At 40.0% G+C, this 18,424-nt stretch overlaps 1 protein-coding gene across 6 annotated transcripts in view; it reads left to right on the forward strand.

Moving 5' to 3' along the window:
• Positions 1–18,424, forward strand: part of PRPF18 (pre-mRNA processing factor 18) — a 104,930-nt gene that overhangs the window by 47,733 nt on the left and 38,773 nt on the right. For 3 of the 6 annotated variants that reach the window (XM_045069170.1, XM_045069169.1, XM_004774876.3), the window contains exon 1: positions 9,635–9,843. The exons of 2 other annotated variants lie outside the window; for them this stretch is intronic. Coding sequence is in view for 2 of the 4 variants with exons in the window: in XM_004774876.3 (XP_004774933.1) it covers positions 9,778–9,843 (66 nt within the window). In the remaining 2 variants the exon portion in view is untranslated. Of the gene's footprint in view, positions 1–9,632; positions 9,844–18,424 lie in introns of those variants that run through there. One more of the 6 variants, XM_004774875.3, reaches the window with a different exon arrangement.

Here is an 18,424-nt window from a genome sequence, read left to right on the forward strand (position 1 = left end):
CTCACTCTTTGGAATTTCAATGAAATATATGCAGATCGGGATTCAGACAATGACTTGAAGGCTCTCCTCTACAGATCTCTTGAGATCTCCCCCTGGACACCTTTTTGCTCACGAGTACTCTTCCTCCACAAATGTAGCTTCCTCAATCTGACAGTACATTTTCCTCAACTCAGTGAAACAACTGGGCTCTGTTTAGGTTTTCTTTTCTTTTTTTTTTTTTTTTTAAGATTTTATTTATTTATTTGACAGAGAGAGATCACAAGTAGGCAGACAGGCAGGCAGAGAGAGAGAGGAGGAAGCAGACTCCCTGCTGAGCAGAGAGCCCGATGCGGGACTCAATCCCAGGACCCTGAGATCATGACCTGAGCCGAAGGCAGCGGCTTAACCCACTGAGCCACCCAGGCGCCCACTGTTTAGGTTTTCTATACCTGTGCTGTTATCCTGGAAACTGCCTCCATGTAGTAATCCTGGGCTAGGGCTCAACTCATTTGTTTTCCTTCTCTTAGGAATCATAGCCCTTTGTGGCGTGTTGTCCAACGTCTGAAAAATAGTTAAGTTTCATCTGTCTTGCCTGTTTTTCTAGTTGTTTATGCTGGGACAGCAGTTCCTATAGCACTTAGTCCTTCAGGCCAGAAGCAACAATCCATTATACCTTTCCATTATTTTTGTGATTATTATTGGAAATGTATGCTTCCATATGATCTGCAAGCTCATTATCTCCTATTACAAAAACACTGCTCCATTATTATAAGTGAAACATGGAATTTGTATATTACCTTTTGAAAGGTGACACTTGCACTCAATGTACAAAAGCAATACCAAGTTTGCTGACGCACTGGCAGGAATCAAAGCAGTGTCGCTAAGTTGTGCAAGAAGGCATATTCCTCATCTGCCTACAGTCACACAAAAGCCAGTGTCATTTAAAAATTCTTTAAAAAAGTTAATCTTTACTAACTTTTGACACACGAGTAGGCTTTTTTGTAACATTCTGTGAGATGGCATGGGACACAGAAGCATGTCTTCTGTGGACTGAAGTATGATGGTTGACTGCGGGAAAAGCGCTGGGTCATTGCTTGAATTGCAAGGTGAACTAGCCCTTGTTTTTATGCGGTACTACTTTTGCTTAAAAGAATAATCAATGGACAAATATGGTTATTCAGCTTTGGGGTATTTGGCGGATGTTTTCTTGCAAATAAAGTGACCCTGTCTTTTAGAGAAAACAACTGACTATATTTGCTGCTAGTGATAAAGTATGAGCTTTCAGGGAAAATTAGCATTTTACAATTAGTCAATTGCGTCTGCCACCATGAGCTTAATAGCTTCCCAATAATTAAAAGGCTTTTCTGATGAGATTCAGGGGGTGATATTAATGGATGTGATTTCTAAAATGTTGTGTAATAAAGTGTGTCAACATTTGGAAGGTTCACGTGAATCAGTGAACTAATATTTTCCAAATGACCAATGCCTGATGTTACAACGTTATGCGCAAGTAAAAGATCCCTTCGAAGTTCAAGATAGGCCAATGGATTTAATGTGATGGAGAATGAAAAGTTTTTCAATAGGTAGGACACCTGGATGGTTCAGTCAGTCAAGCATCTGACTCTTGATTTTGGTCCAGCTCATGATCTCAGGGTCATGAGATTGAGCTCCATGCTGAGTGAGAATCCTGCTTAAGATTTTCTCTCTTCCCGAACCATGACAGATTATGGACTCTGGGAATCAAACTGAGGGTTTTGGGGGGGGTGGATAAAGGGATGGGTGAGCCAGGTGATGGGTAGTACGGAGGGCATGGAGCACTGGGTGTTATATGCAAACAATGAATCATGGAACACTACATCAAAAACTAATGATTTACTGTATGATGACTAACATAACATAATACAAAAATTGTTTAACAAAAACAACAGAAAAACTATCTGAAACTTAAAAAAAAAGAAAAGATTTTTCTTTCTCCTTTTCCCTCTGTCCCTCCCCTACCGTGTTTGCACACTCCTGCTCCCCAGCTCTTGCTCTCTCTCTCTCTGAAAAAAAAATAATAATAAATTTTTCAAAAGTTTATCAACATGATTTTGGATTACAGGTAACTTTTAGGAAACTACCAGTTGTCATGTTCGGGTGTAGTATCAAAGAAGAATGTCCGCAATTATCTGATAAAGATACTCTTCCTTGGGGCCTGACTGGTGGCAACTCTTAATCTGGGGCTCCTGGGTTCAAGCTCCATGTTGGGTATAGAGCTTACTTAAAAAATAAAGATTCTCTTCTCTTTTCCAAGTACATATCTGTGTGAGGCTAGACTTTCTTCTTATAGTTCACATAAAATAACATATTATAACAGAGATTGAGTGCAGAAGCAGATATGAAAATCTGGATTTTTTTTTTAACTTAGGTGTGACACTAAAGAGGCTTATGATAATGTGAAAGAATGCTACTCTTCTTCCTAACTTTTTTTGAAACTTTTTTTTTACCAAATATATTATTTATATGGATATATATATAATATTTGTTATTTTAAGATGAATTAATAACTTGACATTTTTCCTGTTTTAATTTCTAGGATGGTAAGTATTGATAGTTCTAACCTATATAAACAAAAGCCTTTCTGAAAAATTCAAGAATTTTTAAGAATAGACAGGGGCTCTGAGCCAGAAAGTTTGAATTATCTGTTTTTTAAAGATTGCATGCAGTGAAAACATCAGGATCTGATGTTTTTTAAATGGGAGAATTTATAATCACTTTTTCTTTCTTTCCACCGTAATTGCTTATTTCAGTTTTATACTTTTAGTTGAGCGATTTTGGTAAGTTTTTGTTAGGAAATCATATCTTTAAGGTTTTTAATTTATTGCCATTGTGTTGCAGGCAGTAATTCTGACATTTCCTTTAATGTTTTTTGTACCCTAGGTTTTTCTCCTTTCTTATTCCTAACCTTGGATTTTTTTTCTCCTGAGCCCCTCTTTATTCCCTTCGGTGCCCACATCCCATTAATAAAACAGTACAAAAGCTTTGGGATGAAGGGAATACAAGGGGAGACCATAGCAGACAAGCGCTGTTCAGGAAGAAGGAAAGAGGTCCGATGGGTGTGTGGGGTATCCCTCTTGTTTGATCCCTATGAAAGTTCCAGACAAAGAGACGTCAGTGGGGATTGCCAGCTGGTCTCTCAGCCTAGGCTTCACAGGGCCATCGTTTGTAGACCCACCTGGATCCAAGCCTTTCTTCTCAAATTTTAGTGTCCTTAACTTTAATATTGCTTGTGTTACCAGATTTGGATCAGGTTCTGGAGTAGCTGGCTAACCCTAGTCACAGAAATGACTGATGTGAAAGCTAGAATGCCAATTTAATAGTTTCCTAACAAATGAAGCTGAATACCTGTTGTTTGTGGATGGATGCACTGTTTTCTTTTGCTTGCAAGTGTTTCTGGTTTCCTAGAGACTGCTCCTGGAGATGCATCTGTAAGGGAATGAGGAAGGCAGGGTTTGGCAGAGGGAGTTGCAACTCTGCTGTCCTGGGACCCCATGGAGAGCTCTGCAGTGAGAATGGCCCTTTGAGATGCTCTAAGTTGAGGCAGTGAGCCAGGCCATGGAATCCCCACATCAGTCAGTAGTTGGTAATGGACACCACCCGGGAGAGCCTGTAACCACAGCTGGGGCAGGTCCCTGCAGCCTGGGGCTTTGCCCAGTGAGGGATGCCGCTGTGCGCCCCCTGTCCCCAGCAGATGGGGGATGGGTGCCTGGGCCCTAAAGAGAGGTCCTAGGCAGAACACCACAGCGTTCACTACAAACGCATTGGTTGTAAGATACATCCTGAATTCAGAAACATTAAATGGGAAGAACGTACAACTTAAAATATGGGTAGAACTAGGTTGTAAAGATTTAGTAGTGTTTTTTTGGTACAGAGATGCAAGTTGGACTTCAGGATGAATCCAAGCAGAGAATAGGAAATCCAGAGGGTGTCAGGGTTTATTCTCCATTGTCTGTCATTTATGATTTTTTTTTAAAGATTTTATTTATTTATTTGACAGAGAGAGATCACAAGTAGGCAGAGAGGCAGGAAGAGAGAGAGAGGAGGAATCAGGCTCTCTGCGGAGCAGAGAGCCCGATGCGGGGCTCAGTCCCAGGACCCTGGGATCATGACCTGAGCCAAAGGCAGAGGCTTTAACCCACTGAGACACCCAGGCACCCCTCATTTATGATTTTTTTTAAAAAAATCTATTTTATTCTTCCTTCTTGATATTCCAACTTTCTTTGCTGAAGAGTTTAGCAAAGCTCACATTGGGAGGTGGATGATGGCCAACACTGTGCTGGTGAGCATATAAGTTGGCTCTCTGGTGGAAAAGAAGTGTGCACATATAGTCATGTAATTTTTGCTGATATAAAGGGTATGGAGGACACAATTTTAGGCAATAATGAACTCTACAATATTTTTTCCTCTAAGTTATATAACCAGTTGATTCTCACAGAATGCTTTAATGAATTTTTGCAGAACTCTTGTATCCCCAGCTAACCTGTGATTATAAAGGAGGAATGAGTCTAGCTCTGACAAGAAAGCTGGTTAATATTTTTGCTTAAATTAATAAGGCAGAAGTGTAGCAACAACAGTGCATGTTAGAACTTCATTTGTTTGTCACATAAGATGACTTCTTTATTGAATCAGATAATAGTTCTCGAATCCTGGGAGAATAGCTCCTCAAGGTTTTCCTCTTCACCTACTAGGAGACAGCTGCAGACACAACACTTTTAAATTTAATTTGTATCAATTCTTTTGGACGGGAGAGAGATTTTGCTCCCCAGAGGATCTTTGGCAATGTCCAGAGACATTTTTGCTGGTCACAACTATAGAAGGAGGGTGTTACTGGCATCTAATAGATAAATAGATGTCAAACATCCCTCTCCCCCAAAAGAATTATCTGGCTCAAGGTTGAGAAATCCTGATCAGTATTAGTAACATTTTCTCCATAACTCTTTAAAGTTTAGATAGTCAACAAAATAATAAATCAAGCCCAGATTTGTAGCAGCTGCCAATTTCAGTGGTGTAAATATTCCCACTATGGCTGATTGAATCTACCAATATGACATCTTCAAGTGTGGAGTCGTTGAAAAATGTGTGGTAGCACGTTACGTGGAATTTCCACCACAGAGAGGCAATAGTTAAAACTAACGCCAAGATTAGAAATTCTAAATTAACGTGTAGTAATATAATTGTATGTAATAGGTTCTGTGTATTTATTGCCTGTATTTATAATGTACTTATGTAAATAAACATTTAACTTTTAATAATGGCTGTGTTTCACAGCTGGCTCATAAAATTCTTAAAGATTCAGTAGTTTGCTCTTGGAGGTCAGTATAGACCAGCCTGGCTCCAGCTTGCCACTGAAATGACTATCCTCCACCCTTGAATTCACATTTTGTATTTCCTGCATCTTAGAAAGATCAACCCAATTCCAATGCCAGTTGCCTAGGGAATGGACTCTGGCTGGCCCAGAGTGGGTCAGGTACCCGCCCATGGGGTAGCTATGCGAATATAGCTGGATCTAAAGGGAGCCTGTCCCCTCCCATTAGGAAATTTCTGGACGCTTCCGTGTGCGTGGGAGGGCACCCGCAGAGGAGTCGATGACTGCTACAGACACATAGACACTTGCTTCCTCCTCCGCTCCTGTTTATCAAGACTCCATGCAGACTGAGTTTCTGACTCATCCACTTTTTCCTCCCCAGAGAGATTTCAAAATAATGTATTAGATCAGTGGTTCTCAAAGTGTGGTCCCGGGATCAACAACAGCTGCTTCACTTGGGAGCTTGTTCAAAAAGCAGATTATTGGGCAGGACTTCAAACCTCCTGACTGAGATGTTCTGGGGGGGTGGGGACCCACAGTCTGGGTTTCAGAAGGTCCTCCAGGTTATTCTCAGGGAAGCTAAAGAATGAGAGCCACTGTACTAGATTATCTAGTTTTAAAAAAGAAGTTGCATTCTATTCTTTAGGACAGCAGCAAAACAAACCCAGTCATCCTGATTAAATTTGGTATTTCTTCCAGTCTTCAGAAATGACAGACAATCTCCCTTTGGATGAATTACTTTAGCAGAGGAAAAATGTCATCAATCTTATATTGATTGATTTTCACTATTTCTTCTTTTAGGAAATGACTGGTCTTTTAGTTCTGTGAATGCTTTATTATAACCTCATCTGTGCTATTAAATCATAGTTAACTTACGTAATTTGACTTTTCAGGATCAATTTCTTGATTCCCAAGCCAGCTGGTACTATCCTCAAGAGTAGGGACAACATTTTGTATTTGGTTTAGGTCACAGAACCTAATGTAGTACAGAGCTTACAGAGGACACCTAAATATGGTTGAATAATTATAAAGATTTACACAATTTTTTTGGTCCAATGCCTTGCTTTCTTTTATTAGCATTATTTAAAGTTTATCACACCTTATTTCTAAAGTAGTTACACTGGAAAAATTTATAAAGAATTTCAATAATTAAAACAGAAAATGGATATTTTCTGGATATTTTCTCCAAATTACGGGACTTTTATCAAATTATGTGTGAGGAAGAAAAGGAGAATCACCAGTGGTTACTATGGACAGATAACAAGCTGATATTTTATGTTTCCTTCCAATCATTTTTTCTCAGTTTATATGCTTTTCTAGCCAAAAAGAAACCATATGCTAGATTTCTAGTTTCATTAGTTTACTTTTTCACTAAGCACTATATCATGAGCATTCTCATATAATTGTATATTTTTCTGAAACATGGTTTTTAATGTTCTAGATTATTCTATGTATGAACTGTAAGTTATTTAACCATTCCTCCATTTAGGATATTTGGGTGGCTAACAAAATTTGACTTTTTAAATAACTACTGTGATGGAATGGGATGCAGTTTTCTTAAAGGTTTTATTTATTTATTTAGAGTGCACAAGCTGGGGTGGGAGAGTGGGGGAAGGGACAGAGGACTAATGAGAAAGAGAATCTGAGGTTGACTTCCCGCTGAGTCTGGGGGGCGGGGGTTAACCTCCTGCCGCAGAGATCTTGGCCAGAGCAGAAATCAAGAGCGGTTTGCTCAACGGACCAAGCCACCCAGCGGCTCCAGAATGCATAGTCTGGAAATGAACACATTCTCCCTCAGAGTCAGGATGGGTTGGTTCTCTCCTAGTCGTCTTTTTATCCCTTCTGTATTGAAAAGCTTACACATCAGTTCGCTTGTTCAAGTACACATCTCTCTGTTTCATTTCAAGGCTTTGTCAAGATTTAATACATATGTTTACATAAACATCGAAATCAGCGAGAGCCTGAAATTATTTTATTTTATTTTATTATTTTTTATTTTTTATAAACATATATTTTTATCCCCAGGGGTACAGGTCTGTGAATCGCCAGGTTTATACACTTCACAGCACTCACCAAAGCATATACCCTCCCCAATGTCCATAACCCCACCCCCCTTCTCCCAACCCCCTTCCCCCCAGCAACCCTCAGTTTGTTTTGTGAGATTAAGAGTCACTTATGGTTTGTCTCCCTCCCAATCCCATCTTGTTTCATTTATTCTTCTCCTACCCACTTAAGCCCCCATGTTGCATCACCACTTCCTCATATCAGGGAGATCATATGATAGTTGTCTTTCGCTGCTTGACTTATTTCGCTAAGCATGATAAGCTCTAGTTCCATCCATGTTGTCCCAAATGGCAAGATTTCATTTCTTTTGATGGCTGCATAGTATTCCATTGTGTATATATACCACATCTTCTTTATCCATTCATCTGTTGATGGACATTTAGGTTCTTTCCATAGTTTGGCTATTGTGGACATTGCTGCTATAAACATTCGGGTGCACGTGCCCCTTTGGATCAGAGAGCCAGAAATTTAAAAGGAGCCTGTTTTTGGTGGCTAGTTTTTTCTCTGTCTTGCGCTTAGCTGTCTCCCATTGGCCAGCTGTTCCTTTGCTGGAAACCTCCCCTCACTGTTACTATCATCCCTGTCAATCCTTCATTCAGGTTTCTGTGTAATAATCTCTCCTCCCTAAAACAGGAAAATGTTAATAAATTATTTGCTTAGGGAATTATAAGTGACTTAAAAGGCTGTTAGCCATATAAGAGTGTTGCCATGTTTATTAGTTCAAGGACTTTTTCTTTGTAAAATATTTTAAGCTTTCCAAAGCCTTAAAAATTAGCTTAGTATCAGGGAGTGAGTTAACTTCCTATGTTGATTTATTTCTGGTAAAAGTCAGCCATCTTTTGGATGAAATGTAACCAACACACACACACACACACACACACACACACATACGTGCACACACACATACACAGGTGTACAAAACTTTGTAAATCGACTGAACAATTCTCTACCATCTTTTATTTTGTTAAATCATCTCACCCAGTATCAACGGACTGAACTGAATGATATTTCTTTCCTTTTTTAGTGGGAGAAACTAAACTGTCAAATATTGTTCAATTATGACTTATTTGGAATTTCAAAAACAACTTCAATGGCATAGAACCAAAGATAAATGCTTTGTAAACAGTTCCTAAGATTTTTTTTTCCTTATAAAGATTTCTATTTATTTGGCAGACAGAGATCACAAGTAGGCAGAGAGGCAGGCAGAGAGAGGAGGAAGCAGGCTCCCCGCGGAGCAGAGAGCCTGATGTGCAGCTCGATCTGAGGACTCTGGGATCATGACCTGAGCTGAAGGCAGAGGTTTTAACCCACTGAGCCACCCAGGCATCCCTTAAGGTCATTTTAAAAATTAAATCTTAGGGGTGCCTGGGTGGCTCAGTGGTTTAGGCCTCTGCTTTTAGCTTTGGTCATGATCTCAGGGTCCTGGGATCAAGCCCCTGGGCTCTCTGCTCAGCCGGGAGCCTGCTTCCCTCTCCCTCTCTGCCTGTTTCTCTGCCTGCTTGTGATCTATCTCTTTCTGTCAAATGACTAAATAAAATCTTTAAAAAAAAATAAAAATTGAAATCTTAAATATAATTTTTCTCCACAATTTAATTTCTCTTGGGTTGGACTGACACACACACACACACACACACACACACACACTTTCTGATTACATCTCCAATCATGTCACTGAAAATCTTGATTGCTGAACACATGACCATAAAGATTATCTCAGCCTCGGGTAAAAGTTCAATTAGCACCAAGATATGTAAGCCCTTTAGAACTGAGAAATGAGAGACATTTACTTCTGAAGTGAATTAAATGGACGTAGTTGCTTAACTTTACAGGGAATTTAATGGGCTGGCAACGAACACTGCCCCTTTATTCTTTACTGAGCTAATAGTATTGTTCACGGTTTTCCCACTTTAGTGCATTCATTTTGACAAGCAGGTAACTTCAAGAACTCTGGTTTAAACTGGTTTAATGAGTGAGGATCTGGCCCTAATTAATACAATTGAAGTGTTCTATGAGGAGACTTTTCCTTCTGAACTAGTAGATACAAGCAGATGCAATAACTTCTCATTAAAAATACAGCATGTCGACCTCCACCGGCTTCAAGACTCCTGTTTCAGCCTACTTTGAATTGTTAGCTCTCTTAACATCAACGACTGGCGCACTTCCGGAGGGCGCCACCAGGGGGCGCAAGTTTACAGAGGCTTCGTCAACAACAGGGGCCCTGGAGCACTCCCAACCCTCCTCTCACTCACTTCGGCTTCCGCCGGAAGTGGTTATTAACAGTCGTTGTCGGGTACTTGGGCTTGTTTGTGGTGGGCTCGCTGCGCCTTGGTGGGTGAGGCTTGGTCGGAGGAGTCCGAGAGGGAAGCTCGGGCGTAAACCCGGGCAACGAGATGGACGTTCTGAAATCGGAGATCCTCCGGAAGCGGCAGCTGGTGGAAGACAGGAACCTGTTGGTGGTGAGACTCCTGGGCTGTCGTGGGGCTTTGGCGTTCGAAGACGTGTGGGTGGGGGGCGCAGGGAGTGAGGGTGGGGTGAAGGGGTCTGGGCGGAGATGAGGCTTGGTGGGAGCTCCGCGGCGACCCGGAGCGGCCCCTTTAGACCCACCCTTTGACACCTACGTCGGGAGTCTGAGGGAGGCTGGGAATCGCAGCAAACGCCCCAATTTTGGCAGATTTACCTCGGCTGCCCTCTTTCCCTCGAAGTTTCTCTGTTTACCCTTTACACCCACTCCCATATGTCTGTATTCTGCGAACGTGCCGCGGTTCTGGTGGTTCACGTCTGTGGTTTTACTGAGGGTTTGTGCCCGGCTGAAACGAGAATAAGGGAGGGCCAGAATTATTTAAAATCTAGGACTCCGTCCTACTTTTGAAACCCGAGTTTTTATTACATCCCTCCAGCACATAGCACAAGTCTTTTGGCCAGCCCTTCGCTTGTTAGGACGGCTAAAACTGTTGTGGACAAACAGTGGAGTAAAAGGAGAAAGGAGAGAATTGCGTGATTTAGGAACTTCCTTAACTAGATGTTCATGACTTTGTTGCATAACAATAACAGACCAGCGGTTTTCAAAGCCTTAGGCCTCCGGAGCCCTTTACACTACTACAAATTAGGACCACAAAGGGCTTTGGTTGGGGTATTTATAGATATTTGCCGCATTAGAAGTTAAAGCTGAGAAGTTTTTCTTATTGAAGTTTAGATGAGGTACAAAACTGTATTAGTTGCGGGTGCTTAACATAGTGATTGACAATTACAGACATTACGAAATGCTGACCACATTGCAGTTTAATATGTCACCAACAAAGGTATTAAAATGTTATTGAGTGTATTCCCAGTGCTGCACTTTTCATCAGCCGTGACTTAATTTTATAATGGGAAGTTTGTATCTTTTAGTCCTCCTCACCTGTTTTGCTAGAGTCCCACCCCATCACCTTTTCTCTGTATTTTTAAGTTTTTTTTCTTTAGATTCTATATATAAGTGATATCATACGGTATTTCTTTCTCTGATTTACTTCACGTAGGGAAATGACCTCTAGCTCCATCTGTATTGTCCCAAATGGCAAATTTCATTTTTTATATGCAACTATATAATTTTATATAGAATTGATGATTTATAATCCTTTCTGCGTTGAAGTGTCCATCAGTATTTTTCAAATTTTTCACTGGCCACAGTCACTTTAAGAAATTTTTATATTTTGCTCTGATATATATGTGGAAAAAATTTCGTGAAACAGTTACCTTAACTACATGTAATTCAGTCATGTGTTTTAATCTCTTCTGTTTGATTTAAAAATGCTGGTTGGGGAATGGCTGAATTGTTTTCATTACCTTATCTGTAACTGGAAAACACCTATGTTACCTTGTTCTTCTGGTAGAGCTGCCTCAACTTGGTCATTTCAAGTGATGTCACAGCTTTTTATTGTTTGTCCGAGAGTTGAAATAGTAAGTAGTTATTGCGAGTGTCTCATTGTTAAATTGGAGAAGCTCCTGTAATAGCCTCCTGTCACCCGTCCTAAATTGTCTGCCTGGTGTAACTACTCAGTTAAGTATAGCTCTCATACCAGTGCTTTGGGGCTAACACAGAGCATCATTATGTGGAAAATGCAGGTGCTTAGGGAACAATAGAGCATAAGTAGCAGTTTTTGTTGTAGTGATGAGGATGGGTTTTGCGTAGAATTTTTAGCTTTGTTTTTTCCCCCAGTATTTATTGAATGTTTTGTATATTTCTATATATGTTACACTGTGCCACAGAAGATTAAAAAAAATCATGCTCGATCCTTTAAGGAGTATGCATTCAGTTTCACAGAAAATAGGGAAACCAACAGGCATGATACTCTCACCTTTTTTTCCTGTTAAAACAGGATGAGGTATCCGTTAAAACTTGGGTCAAACTTTCCACCTGCGCACTGGATCCGAGCTCATCCTAGCACCACCAGGAATCTGAAATGTCACGTATCTCATTTCTTCCTTTGCCGTCTATTGGCTTACCCCCTCCAGCCCTGGAACATACTGGATGTCTCTGTCGTCTTTAACAAGGCGTTTTTTTTTTTTTTTTTTAAGATTTTATTTATTTATTTGTCACACAGAGATCACAAGTAGGCAGAGAGAGAGAGAGAGAGGGAATGGGGCTCCCTCCTGAGCAGAGAGCCCGATGCAGGACTCTATCCCAGGACCCTAAGATCATGACCTGAGCCGAAGGCAGAGGCTTAACCCACTGAGCCACCCAGGTGCCCAACAATCAGGCTTCCTAAAATAAGTTCTAATTTCTGCACACTCCTTAACATGATGCACAAAGGTTGCTGCCCCCACAACAGTACTGAATCCATTCTAATCAGGGACCCAGTGACCTCCATGCTTTCCAGCTGACCTCGACAACACTTGACACTCTTGACCAGTCTTCTTTCTACAGGTGCTCCTCCACCTCTCCTCCTTTATGATAATACTAAAAGGATCTTGGACTTAAAAATGTCAAGAGTTAGTAATTTCTATGCCGGTGAAAATCTGTGCCCTAGCACCACAGTTGTTCTGGCTATTTTGGACCTTTTCTCATTTTTTCAGTTCTTTGAACTTGCCCTTACTCTTAGTCATCCCCTTTTTTTTTTTTTTTTGTAATAGTCTTCTGTAATTTTCTTCAGCTCCTTCATGGTGAGTGAGTAGCCTTCGAAAGTGTTTTTTTCTTCCTAGTGTAGCCAAAAAAAAACCAGTGTGATGGGGGCTTTGTTGTCCTGTTGACATCTGCGGAGAAGATTTTTTTTCTTCAACATTTTACTGTAAAAATTTTTAGTTGTGCAGAAAACTCAAAATTTTACAGTTAGAGGGGTGCCTGGGTGGCCCAGTCGGTTAAGCGTCTGTCTGAAGCTCAGGCCATGACCTCGGGGTTCTGGGACCTAGCTGTGGGTTGAGCTCCCTGCTCAACAGATTGTCTTCTTCTCCCTCTCCTTTGCCCCTTCCCGCTGCTTGTGACTTCTCTCTCTCCCTCTCTCTCTCAAATAAATAAAATCTTAAAAAAATAAAAAAAAAATTGTACAGTTAGAAACTCACATGCGTACTAGATTCTGTAGTTAAACCTGCATTAATATTTTGCTCTATTTGCGTTATCATGTACCTGTCCAAAAGGAAGGCTCCATAGCTCAGGGGTAAGAGCACTGGTCTTGTATCGTGTACCTGTCCATCTGTCTTATCACTTCATGTAACAGTGCAGAAACTACTTCAGAGCGGTTACAGCAGTCAGAACTTTTTAGGACGGTGATAGGCTATTGTAGCTTCTCCACAGTTTGATGAAGGGGCACTCACAAGGTAAGTATCGTAACTCCCACAGGTTAACAGTAAAAAGCCAGGACATCACTTGAAATGACCAAAGATAAGGGAGCTCTTCAGGAGCTCTATGGACCGGTGTTACTCAGCTGCAGATGTGGTAATGAAAACAATTTAACGACCTTAATATATTTCAAGTTAGGTTATAGACATTGGCACACTTTACCCCTAAACAGTTTGGTGTGCATATCATGAACAAGAGTTCAGTGTTTTAAATAAACACTTCTTTTTATATGTATGCACAATTTTACATATTAAATAAATTTTAAATTTTGAAATTTAAAATATTTTATATATTAAGAAATACACAGATCAGCGAATTTTGACAAATGCAGATGCCTGTGTAATCCCATCTGTATCAAAATAGAGAGTCTTACCTCACTCCATCTTCCAGTCATTCCCGTTGCCTACTACCCCCAGAAGCCATCACTGTTCGTATTTCTTTGCACCAGTGGTTAGTTTTGCCTGCCCAGAACCTCACAGGACTGGAATTGTACTGTGCACTCTTCTGTGTTCCACTGTGTTTCATCATAATGATTCGAGTTTTCTCCATGTTGGACAGATCAGTTCCTTTTTTTGCTGAGTAGTATTTCATTGCATGAATAGATGTGGTTTGGGAATCTGTTCTTCTGATGTTGGGCTCCTGGGCTGTTTCCAGGGTTTGGCTCTGAAGATGAAAGCTGCTGTGGAACGTGCTGTATAAGTCTGCTGTTTGCATTTCTCTGAGGGATTGGAATTGCTAGGTCACAGAGAACATATATGTTTTTTATAAAAAGCCACCACATGTTTTTCTTATGTGTTTGGACCATGTTACACATCTACCAGCAAGGAGGGTTCAGAGGTCCTCCATTCCCACGAACAGTTTGTGTTGTCAGTCTTTTAACTTTAGCCATTTGGAGGATGTGTAGTGATACTGCATTTTGGTTTTAATTTGCATCTGTCTGATAATGATGATAAGTGCTCTGTGTGTGTGTGTGTGTGTTTAGCTCTTTTGTAAAGTGTTAAAATTGCTTGCATATTTTTTTAATTGGGTTGGGTTTTTTTCCCTTCTTGTGTTGAAGGAATTCTTCATTAATTATTGATGCCAGACTTTAGATACCTCAGAGATGTTTTGTGAACATTTTCTTCCGGACTAATGGGTCTTCTATTCCATTCCTTTCCTTTCCTTTCTCTTCTCTTCTCTTCTCCTCCCCCCTTCACCCTCCCCCCTCTGCTTTTCCCTTTCCTTTTCCCCTCCCCTCCCTTTCCTTTCCTTTTCTTTAAGGATTTATTTATTTAAGAAGGAAGGGAGAGGCAGGGAAAGGGAGAGGGAGAGAAGCAGACTCCTAAGTGGGGAGCCTGACACGGGGCTTGCTCTAAACCACCCTGAGATTGTGACCTGAGCCAATATCAAGAGTCTGATGCTTAACTGACTGAGCCACCCAAGCACCCCTCTATTCATTTTCTCAGTTATGTTTTTTGAAGAGCAAAAGCTTTGAATTTTGAGAAGTCCATTTTACCAACTTGTAATGGTTATTGTTCTGTGTGTCCTGTTTGGGACTATGAGAGCACAGCTAGCTGGAAAAAAGTTTGGCCGTTCTTAAAAGCTAAATATACCCCTACTGTATACGATCCAGTCCCTCTATTCCTAGGCGTTAATTCAGGAGACTAAGGTATTCTCTCACATTCTAAAAGCTTTTTGTTTTTATTTAATAAACAGAATTCTAAACAATTTTGAATCAGTTTTTTGGTATGATGTGAGATAGTTGTATGGTTTATTGCACTCCGTGTGGGTATCTCATGGTTCCAGCACCATTTACTGAAAATAATTTTCCCTTTGGATGGTTTTGGTGTCTTGAAAAATCGAATAATTGTTTAAGTGTGGCTCCATTCTGGGTGCTCACTTCTATTCTCATAAGCTCTTTGTTGATCTTTATGCCAATGCCACACTGTCTTTTGATTCCTGTCACATCATGGTGAGTCTCAAGGTCAGGCGAGGTCCATACCACCACTGCTACTAATTCTCCTTCCTTCCTTCTCTTCCCCTTTCTCTTCCTTTTTATTCTCTTGCTGTGATATTTTATTTTTAAACAACTTTATTGAGGTGTGATTGACATACAGTATACTACACATATTTAAAATGTACAGTCAGGTGCATTCGACGTAAGTGTTTACCTGTGAAACTTTCACCACAGTGAAGAGCATGAAATGTCCATTGCACTCCAGAGTTTCCTTTTGCCCTTTTGTAATCCCACTTTCCTGCCCCTCCCTGCTCCCAACACTTGCTCTATCCACAGGCAACCACTGATCTGCTTTTACTTTCAATTAGTTAGCATTTTCTAGAGTTAGCTGAGAAAGAAATTGTTGAGTATGGTTTTTTTTTTAAGATTTTATTTATTTATTTGACAGAGAGAGATCACAAGTAGGCAGAGAGGCAGAGAGAGAGAGAGGAAGAAGCAGTCTCCCTGCCAAGCAGAGAGGCCGATGTGGGACTTGATCCTAGGACCCTGAGATCATGACCTGAGCCAAAGGCAGAGGCTTACCCCACCGAGCCACCCATGCACCCCTGTTGAGTATGTTTTCTATCTTGTCGGCCTCCTCTCATTCAGCCTAATAATCATGAGGTTGATTCATATGCTTATATATATCAGTATTTCATTATTTTTGTTACTGAACAATATTCCACCCTTACATGGGGAAACCCCAATTTGTTAATTAAACTATTGAAAGGCATTTAGGTTGTTTACAGTTTTTGGCTGTCACAATAGAGCTGCTTTGAACATTCGTGGACAGGTTTTTATATGGATATGTGCTTTCATTTCCCTTGACTAAATGCCAAGGAGGTGAGATGGTTGGGTCATATAGTAGTTATGTTTAACTTTATTTTCTTTAAGAGTTTGTGTAAGATTCTTGCATACAGTTTTATATAATTGTATATGTTTTATAGCATATGTAATTACAAAATAGATTTTATTTGTGCAAAGTAAATTTTCATGTAGTTTTCTCCTTTGGATGATATCAGAGATAAAATACAGCCAACAGGATTCAGTGGCACTTAATAGCTCTTTCATTTTGAAAAGCATTTGTCTTTTTTTCCTTTCGTGAGGACTTAAGGTTTACTCTCCTCAATTTTCATTTTTCAGTTTTCAAATGTGTAACAGTAGTCACTGTGCTGTACACTGCATCTCTGTCAGTAATTATTTTGTACCTGAAAGTTTGTACCTTCTGATCATCACCCATTCCCCAATCCAACTCCTGCCTCTGGCACCCACTAACCTATGTATTTAGGAGCTTGGTTTGTTGTTAAAATTCCTTGTGTAAGTGAGATCATACGTTGTCTTTCTCACTTCAAACTTCACTTAGAGTAATGCCCTTCGGGTCTGTCCATGTTGCTGTAAATGGCAAGATTTCATTTTTTACGGCTGAGTAATACTCCATTGTGTGTATATGTGTGTGTGTATGAGAGAGAGAGAGAAGGAAAGAGAGAGAGATTTTTAAATTTTTTAATCCATTCGTTCAGTGATGGACAAGTTGTTTCCATGTCTTGGCTATTAAAAATAATGCTGCGATGAACACGAGGGTGCAGACATCTTTTCAAATTAGCGTTTTCCTTTTCTTTGGATAAATTCCCTGAAGTGCAGTTGCTGAGCAATATGGTGCTTCTCTTTTTAAGTTTTTGAGGAACCTCCACATCATTTTCTGTAGTGGCTCCACCAGTTTACATTTCCACCAAGAGTGCACAAGGGTTCTCTTTTCTCCCCATCTTTGCCAATGCTTGTTATTTCCTGTCTTTTTGATAATCGCATTCTGATGGGTGTGAGGTGCTATCTCCTGGTTTTGGTTTGCGTTTCCCTGATTAGTGATGTTGATTGGCATCTTTTCATGTGTCTGTTGGCCATTTCTGCAACTGGGCAACTGTTGGCATCTTTTTGGGAAAATGTCTATTCAGGCCTTCTGCTTATTTTTAAATTAGCTTATTCTTGTGCTATTTAGTTGAATGAGTTCTATATCTGTTTTGGATATTAACCCTCTATCAGGCATATGATTTATAAATATCTTTTATTCAGTAGATTGCCTTTTCAGTTTGTTGATGGTTTTGTTTGCTTAGCAGAAACTTTCTAGTTTCATGTAGTTTCACTTATTTTTTTTCTTGTTGGCTTTGGTTTTGGACTCAGACCTAAAAACTCCTTATTAAGACAGATGTCAAAGAGCTAACTGCCTCTGGTTTAATGGTTTTGGGTCTTACATTCAAATCTTTAATCAATTTTGAGTTAATTTTTATGTATGGTTTACGATAGTAGTGTAGTTCAGTTCTTTTGCATGTGGCAATCTAGCTCCATTTTTTGAAGAGACTACGTTTTCCTTGTATGTTTTTGGCTCCCTTGTGGTAAATTAATGGATTATATGGGCATGGGTTTATTTCTGGACTTTTTTTTTTTTTTAAGACTGCTTTATTTGAGAGAGAGAGAGCGAGCAGGCGGGGGAGAGGAAGAGAGACTCAAGCAGATCCACTGTTGAGTGCGGAGCCCGACCTGGGGCTTGCTCTCAGGACCCTGAGATCATGACGTGAGCCGAAATCAAGAGTTGGATGTTTAACTGACTGAGCCACCCAGGAATCCCTCTGGGCTCTCTCTTTTGTTGCATTCATCTGTTTTTATGCAACTACCTGTTTGAATTACTCTAACTTCGTATTATAGTAAGAGATGAGGGAGTGTGATACCTCCAGCTTTGCTCTTTCTCAAAATTACTTTGGCTATTGAGGTCTTTCATGGTTCCATATAAAACTTTGGATTGTTCGTTCTATTTTTGTAATAAATGCTATTGTAATTTTGACAGGGATTGGGTTGAATTTGTAGAGTGCTTTGAGTACTGTGGATATTTTCACAGTACAGGCATACCTTGGAGATACTGCAATTTTGGTTCCAGACCACTGCGGTAAAGCAAATATTGCAATAAAGTGAGTCAGAGTTTTTTGGTTGTCCAATGCACATCAAAGTTAAGTTTACACTATATTAAGTGTGCAGTAGCTTCGTGTCTATAAAAATACAACGTAATTTACAAATATGGCTAAAATATTGCTAAAATATGCTAACCATCATCTTTTAGTGAGTTGTAATCACTGATCAGATACCATAGCAAAAATAATAAAATGATAAAAGTGAAAAAGTTTGAAGTATTGCTGGAATTAACAAAGTAGGGCACAAAGTACACTACTGCTGTTGGAAAAATGGCACTGATAGACTTGCTCAA

This window comes from Mustela putorius, unplaced genomic scaffold, assembly GCF_011764305.1.
Source record: "Mustela putorius furo isolate JIRA1106 unplaced genomic scaffold, ASM1176430v1.1 tig00003913_pilon_pilon_pilon, whole genome shotgun sequence".
Classification (NCBI taxonomy): Eukaryota; Metazoa; Chordata; class Mammalia; order Carnivora; family Mustelidae; genus Mustela; species Mustela putorius.